This window comes from Pezoporus flaviventris, unplaced genomic scaffold (genome assembly GCF_033815535.1).
Source record: "Pezoporus flaviventris isolate CSIRO_AGI_PZ_B2104156 unplaced genomic scaffold, CSIRO_AGI_Pfla_v1 ptg000002l, whole genome shotgun sequence".
NCBI lineage: Eukaryota > Metazoa > Chordata > Aves > Psittaciformes > Psittacidae > Pezoporus > Pezoporus flaviventris.
Genome location: NW_026892550.1, coordinates 86,672,195 through 86,679,751, shown reverse-complemented (window position 1 = coordinate 86,679,751; position 7,557 = coordinate 86,672,195). Strand labels below are relative to the sequence as shown.

The window sequence follows — 7,557 nt, the reverse complement described above, 5'->3', positions numbered from 1 at the left end:
AGCTATGAGATAGGGTAGGTGTAGTCTTTGCCAGTTTATACCACTTCAGATGCTGGAAGTGAAACCGTGCCACTCTGGCAAGCAAAGTCATAAGGTCCTGTAGCACCCCCTTATTCCAAACTTGCTTCTGCCACTGATGAGGACGGGTAGCTTTATTCCAACTCAACTGCTAGAAGCTGGTGAGGAGTGCTTAAAGGAGTCCTAGTTTTTATCATTGGCTTAACTGTCCCCACCAATAAACATGGTAGGACAGATGTTTTATGAGACTGAGTTGTGCTGAAGCTCTCTTCAGTCCCCAGGTGGAAGAGGGGATGATAGGAGGGTTTTCCAGTCAAGGCTTGAGAGCTCAGTTACAGCAGTTCACATTGGTCCCTATCAGACAAAGTGCTTTCCTGAAGCCTTAAGCCCTCAGGTATCCAGGCTAGGCCAAACCCTAGCTATCACTGGCAACAGCAAAGACTGCTGCAAACATGCCCCTGGTCCTATCTAAACAAACAAAAAAAAACCCAAAAAACAAAACACAGATGAAAGAGAAAGGAAGACAAAACCGAATACCAAACAAAACCAAACCTGGAGCAGGTACTCACTGGGAGGTTGAGGGAGAGAAAATAAAATCACATTTTGTTTTAAAATTATAAATATTCTCCCTTTAATATTATTTAGTAACTGTGGCTGCGGCGAGTTCCAGTGATCCTCCTAAGCAATGTCTGGTAGTCTTTAAAAAGTGATCTTTGCTCCCCATCTCTTGCCCATGGTTTAAGTGCAGCAGGGGTTGTCAATAACTAGCATAACATCGATGCCATATACTTCCAGCAGGTCCAAAAGGAAACTTCGATCCCCTTGGGGATCCAGGCCCATGCCTCGTGCATGGTCAGCTGTCAGTGTCTTGTCCTGGCTGGCCGACACCTCCATCAGCGTCTGAAATATGCGGTTGTTCTGCTCCATGAAAAACCTACAGGATAAAGTCAGCTTAAGATGATGGCGTTGGACCCCCCAAAAGACAGCATATTTACCAAACAGACAGCAGAGCCCCAGAACTGCATTTAACCCCCTTTTATCATAGATCCCACCTTCTTAGGTGACGCCCTATGGGTGACCTAGAATAAACAAAGATAAAGCAGTAACTTTCAATTTATAGCAGTGCTTCTGTCGGGCTGATGATTTATGCTAGGCATTTGACTCTTGAGAAGTAAGCCACGTTATCAGCTAATGTGTACTTTGTGGTAGCCAAGTGGGTACACCAGACCTATAGCTCCCATAATGCAAAGGAGGAAGCGGTATTCTCATCCATTAGTAAGCCACTGGGTAAATAAATTCTCCATTACTGGTGCAGAACACAGCAGTGAGAGCTACTTCTGACCTAGTGCTTTCCTAGGAATGTGCAAGGCTGTTCAGAAAGAGCTCTGACTACATCCGCACAGTTCAACCATCAGAGCTCTGTCCTGACAGCCCTTCACACAGTTTCATCCCATTACTTGCCTCCTGCTGCAGACTCTGAACAATAGCAACAGGCAGTGAAGGGCTTCAGAAGTGGTAGAGGTGTGGTTTTCATCTAATTCCATACCTCTAACTCTATGCCCAGTTCTGGTTCCTCTGTTTGCCAAGTACAAAGCCAGACACATCAATGGGTCAATCTTTCACATGCATTCTTATCTCCACAATGTACCTCCCCCAGCACAGTACAGTGCCTGCTTCCCGCACTCTTCTTTCCTGAACCAAATGTTCTGGCATGAAAGGTCCTATAGTGCTTAGGTTTTAAAAAATGGGAGGGGATTCCTGCATTTCTAATTGTGTTTTTACAATTTCCTTCTCCCTCCCAGCACCTAAGAGACTCCAGTGGAGACATATATGGCTGCATCTGGCTTGTCAAATTGAAAGGAAGGTGACCTGAAGAGGAAGGGTCAGTTTGGTTCTTGGATCCCTTGAGGAAGAGAGCTGACTATGGAATTGTGTTAACCGTGATGTTTCATAATATACCAAACCAGCGCAACATAAAAATCAGTGAAAGAGGCTCAGCTCTCTAACAGAGACCAACTAAGAGGTAGCTACTCACAAGATGAAAAGGTCCTCTTCACAGGAGTTACAATCATCACCCACTTCCTGAGAATACATTAACATCTGCCTGAAAGAAGGGAGACAGTTTAATTGCACATACCTACAGTGAACCTTGAAGCATTTTGAGAAGACAAGTACAACTAAAAACATCACGTCCATTTCTTGGAGACCAATCAGACTGACAGTCTTGCCCCAATATATGAAGCAACAGGGTAGTCTTTTAAGGCACCGGACTCAAAAGCAGGCTGTTTGCAGTTGTGCTACTGATCGTTGGTGACCGAATGGTGAGTCACAACCTCTGCTTCAGTTCCTGCCCTCTACCTGCTCCATCAGCTGTGACTGTATGTGCAGTGCAGTGCAGTGACTGTATGTGTGCAGAGTGCCCAGGGGCTCTCATACCAGTCAGCTTCAGTGCAACCAGAATCTCAAAGAGATGACCTGAAGCAGTGCGCAACTCTGAAAATACAAAGTACAAAGGAGCAGTGTCCTCTTTATCCCACATCACACTGCTGTCCTATCAGGACCACCCAGAAGTCCATTGTTACCTCTGGTCATTGAGCCGCCGGTACTTCTCCTTGTCAGCATTATTAATTTTCAGGAGTGGTTGGAGATGCTCGTGATGCGTCTTCACATTCTGGTTGTCCACATAGACATCATAGAGATCCCGTTTCTCCTCAAAGATCTTTTCTGTTGTGCCTGCCAAAATCAGAGAAGATTTTCAGAGCAGCTTGCTGCTTTCCCAGCAGACCAACTGTTCTCTCCTGCTTTCGTAGTTAGTCATTCCACACACATCCAGTTTCTCATCAGTTTTATTCCACAGTCTGGTGTCTCAAGACACTTTACAGCCTGAAGTTAACTTCACACCTAATCCATCATACTTACAGGCCACATAGGATACTTCTGTCTCCAGCATTTCTATGTCTGCCACATTCACATAGAAGAATGGTTTGGACTCTGGGACAGTTCCTCCAAGACCAGGCAGAGAAACATTGGCAAGGCAACAGCAGCAGTAGACTGCAGACAAGAGAAGTATATCCTGAGATGCTTTCAGTATTCCCTCAAGGGTATTCTGAAGCCCAGTTACACAGTTCTCCCATACACTTTTTTGAGAACAATGTTTAGAACTTAATGCCTCTGAACACCAGAACTTCTCAAGTGGAGAGATGCTGTTTTGGATAAGAAATAATCAATCAGTTCTCCCACAGGAATCACAGAATGGTTTGAGTTGAAAGGGACCTTAAAGCTCACCCAGTTCCAACCCCCTGCCATGGGCAGGGACACCTTCCACTAGACCAGGTTGCTCAATGCCCCATCCAGCCAGGCCTTGAATACTTAATCCCATGTTCTAGTTTCCACAAATTCATTCAGCACAATATTGTCTTGTGCTGACAGGAACTGCGTTCAACAGTGCCAGGTATGTCTTTACCCAAAAGATCTGAAGAAAAGCATTTTGCAGGAAATGGGCAAATGGTTGCAATGGATACCTCTGCAGGATGTCTGTCCCCTCAGTACCCACAGGCATTTCTGCAGTGCTTCAGCCTACTAGAACAGAGCTCTGCAGTGTCCCTGGAAACATACCTCTATAGCAGACAACTCCAACTGGGGGTGGTGAAAATATCAATATGCGCTTGCGCAGCAGGGCAAACTTCCAGAGGACAAGGATCTGCTCACCGAAGAATTTGATGAACTGAGACATACAGCCAGCAGGGTGTGTGATCTGCAGGTGGAGGGAAAGGGAAGAAAACAGCTCAGAGGTGAATCAGGGACACATGCACAGATGCTAAGTCTAAATGTGGGAGCAAGACCAGCACACAGCAATGACAGAGAACTGCAGCTTTCAACAGTCCAAGTAACAAAATCTTACTTAAAGCAGCCCACAAAGTGCTGGAGTCACTGCTTACATAAAGAAGTATGAGACACCAGCAAGAAGCAGGAGCACACTGACCGTTCCTGCAAGCCTCAGAGCACCTTGCCTCACCTTCATCTCTGGGTACATGTATCTGTGGATGGATGGCAGCCAGTGGACAGGTTGCTGAGAGTTGGAGGTGCCGTTGCTACTGGGGAGAACTCCTTTCTTGTCATCATAGAATGCCTCTAGATGGGAGTAGTGCCCTGGCATCTCCAACTGGTGTCTGGAAGAGAAAGTAAAAAAGGAGAGGTCTGTAGTGTCTCCAGTCTCTACTTATTCAGTGTCTTGCCACCCAGCTAGCAAAGGAACCCTGGGTGTCTCAGCTGCACAGACTTATCCAGGAGGGCAGCTGAAGAGTCAGGAGTAACACCAGCTTTCAGTGCAGCCAGATGGAAGCAGACAGTCAGCTGGTGTCTGCGTAGTACTGGTCCTGTTTTAAATACGCTTAGGTAGAAACAGGTCCACTCAACACAGCTGAAACACACAGCTAGCCACAATCACCACTGCAGATTTAGAAACCTTTTGTGAGTCCTTAGTAAAATGGTTTTCAGAAGAACAGTGAAACTTCTTGTCCTCTCAGCTCTCCCCGACACTTACATCTACACAAAGCAAGTAGGGTTTGGAACGCATCTGACTAGCCTGTTAGCAATGAACAGGCTACTGCTAACCAGTTCCTTGTCTCCTTCCCATTGTGAACATGTAACTCTTTCTAGAGAAGTAGTCATTCAAGGAAATCGTGGCTCAGCGTTGTAGTCAAATTCTCATGCCTAAAACTGCCCTCCATCGAGGCAACATTACTACCTCTCCTTGGCAGGGAGTGGCCAGTCCCATTCCCAAGAAAACTTACCTCACCTGGTTCTCCAGGAAGTGCATGTACCTATACAGCAGGGTGTAGGAAGGGGACAGAATCCCCACGGACTTCATGCGGGCACCACGCTCTAGCTCGCTCTCCACAGGCATGTTGGCAAAGCAGGCCAGGCCAAAACAGAGCCCTTTCCGGAAATAACTGGAAACAAATGTTTGACAAAAGGATTAATGTTAAAAAAGAGGGAAAAGGAAGAAAGCAAGGTAACTGACCACTAAAATATTGATTTGGGAACATAGTTCCTTCTTAAGGAACCCCCTTAAATCCCACTGTGCTACCTGAAAGGCTGAGGACAGACCTTGGGTGTCCTGGTCTTCTCAAGAACAAGACAGGACATTCAACGCAGTTCCCCTCTTTCAAGGAAGAAAAGCCTGCAGTGCATCAAGTCTGGAGTGTAGTCTAGCTACCTAGTCATAATTTGGGTGCCAGCACATTGAAGCATGCTCTAGCTGAGTGCAAATGTTCAGTTCACATGCCTTTGAGAAAGTAACTGTTATTCCTGACCAAAAGGAACCGTGACACTGCAATTCACTGCAAAACACTGCTGCTTTGCAACACTGGGTCAGTAACAGGATGGGAATGAAGAAAATTCCAAGCTTCTCTCTTTCCACTGAAGGAGGGAGCTGTCAAAGAAAGTGAGCAAGCACACAGCACAACATTTAAAGGACCCAAAGCATTGGCAGAATTAAGAATCTTTATCTAAGTCCAGTTCCTGTAAAATCCTTCCCATTTCAGTTCTGCAATTCTTTTCCCTTCTCCCTAGGCCGCTGCTGACAGTCCCAACAGTGGCAGTGCAGTACGATCTGCACAATGTCCATTCAACTTTGCACACCACTGCAAAGCTGCCCTGCCCCACTCACAAGCTGGCCTCCAGAGCCAAAGCTGTCATACAGCAGATCCCCACAGCTCGCTGGTACTTCGTATGATATTGACAGTATCTGAAGAGGACTTCAGCTCAGCTAGGTACAGTTTAGCAGCACATTTATGCAGGACTTAACTTTATGGGTGGTAATTTTCTTGCATGTTCTGAATTAAGGGATGGTGGTGTAGATACAGAGGTAAGAAAGAAGTAATTTAGATGAGACATACTCACATGAAATCCGACTGGATTCTGTGGGACCCACTTGCCATAGATTTGAATTCCACGCCTTCCAAATCAACATCTTGGGGTAAACACCACTCCACCATGTTGCCTGCAGTGAAGCACATTTATTTAGGTAAACTTGAACTCATTTCCAAAAGGACAAACACCAGCAAGTCGCTGCTTTTACATCACCATTAACAGTGCACTAATGCAACTCCTAAACTCCCAAATTGTCACGGGCAGTAGCTAACATACTATACTCCACACAGATCTTGTGAATGTTACTTACTGCAGCACAACACCCAGATACTGCAGGACTTCTAGAGCCATTTTTGAAGCTAGTGCTATTTTGTGGGTTTATGCTTTATAAGTTTGATCACAGAGCAGCTACAATTTTACCTGACAGTGGATGAGGTATTAGTGCTGTTCCACGCAGGCTGTCTGCATGAGTATGTTATAGAAAGCATCTGGAGTATAGGCTGCTGCTCTTTCTCAGGATGAGTTTCCGTGATAGCTCATACGACCATCAGCATTGTCCTTTGGCTGTGCTTGGCAGGGCTGGTCAAACAGGAACCCCTAAACTAGCATCCCAAACACCACTACTTCCCTGGAATCTCTCACATTTCGTTTAGGATAGGAGGATCCTCCTTTATATGGAGGCTGAGGTGATCAGAGTACTGCAACACGTCTGTGCACGCTAGAATGACCAAACAAAACCCACATAAATTACAGGCTAGATCAAGATTGGGAAACATCTGTCACCTGCCAAACCGGCCAGAAAGCACACTGTTGTTCAGGGGAAAAGGCCACCCAAGGATCCTGATCCTGGAACGTGAGATCAGAGAAGTCACAAGGAGTCCCTAAAGTCCTGTTCTGCCACCGCCAAGTTTATCATGGACAAAAAAGGGGACTTCTCACGATTTCCCATCCCAGCACTTTGGAGTCTAACCTGCTCCTCTGGACACTCCCACTGTACGGAGATGTGCTCCAGGTTTACACACTGAGTTTCTGTCCTCTGCCAGCCTGCCCATAGCAACAGCATTTGAAGTAATGTGGCTTAGTTTTAAAAACAAAACAAGCATTCTTCAGTATAATGAAATAGCAGATGCAGCGCAAAGATACTTTATACGGGTACTGTCCTTCTCCTGCCCTTTGGGATAAGCATCCCATGGACTGGACATTTGGAAGAGCCTTACACCCAGCTGAGACTTTTAAAGATATTTAAATATCTTTAAATTTCTGAAGCCTGTCTTGTGTGTCATTACTCATACTTCACAAGTATATGCATGCACTCTCACACAGGAATCGGGCTTAGCTGCTGACATTTAAATGGGCTATTTTTCTTCTCCATAGATACTGTGTTCAGCAGACTTCCCCCAACCCTGCCTGGCAAGGACTTCAAAACAAATCCCCAAACAACAGCGTTAAGCATGGCAACACGAGAAGTTTTGCATCCAAGTAACCACTTCCAGTGCACAACCAGATCTCTCCCGTGGAGCCGGCTGGCTGGGGAGTGGTGGCAGCCTCGTGACCCCTCTGTGCAATCACATGTGGAACCACAGAGCTCTGCTGTGAAGCGGCTTCGCCTCTGAGGCATGTGAAAGGCTGGCAGAGAAAGCCAGTGACATCATGTCAGCCTGCACG

At 46.1% G+C, this 7,557-nt stretch overlaps 1 protein-coding gene across 2 annotated transcripts in view; it reads right to left on the bottom strand.

Annotated features, from left to right (window-relative positions):
• Positions 1-506: 506 nt before the first annotated feature.
• DENND11 (DENN domain containing 11) overlaps positions 507-7,557 on the bottom strand; it is an 11,424-nt gene continuing 4,373 nt past the window's right edge. The window contains exons 1-9 of one of the 2 annotated variants that reach the window (XM_061444910.1): positions 6,313-6,731; positions 5,923-6,022; positions 4,812-4,970; positions 4,034-4,187; positions 3,634-3,772; positions 2,938-3,069; positions 2,601-2,751; positions 2,054-2,122; positions 507-952 (exon numbers count right to left, since the gene is read on the bottom strand). In XM_061444910.1, coding sequence (XP_061300894.1) covers positions 757-952; positions 2,054-2,122; positions 2,601-2,751; positions 2,938-3,069; positions 3,634-3,772; positions 4,034-4,187; positions 4,812-4,970; positions 5,923-6,017 — 1,095 coding nt within the window. In that variant the 5' untranslated portion in view covers positions 6,018-6,022; positions 6,313-6,731 and the 3' untranslated portion in view covers positions 507-756. Of the gene's footprint in view, positions 953-2,053; positions 2,123-2,600; positions 2,752-2,937; positions 3,070-3,633; positions 3,773-4,033; positions 4,188-4,811; positions 4,971-5,922; positions 6,023-6,312; positions 6,732-7,557 lie in introns of those variants that run through there. The other variant, XM_061444909.1, reaches the window with a different exon arrangement.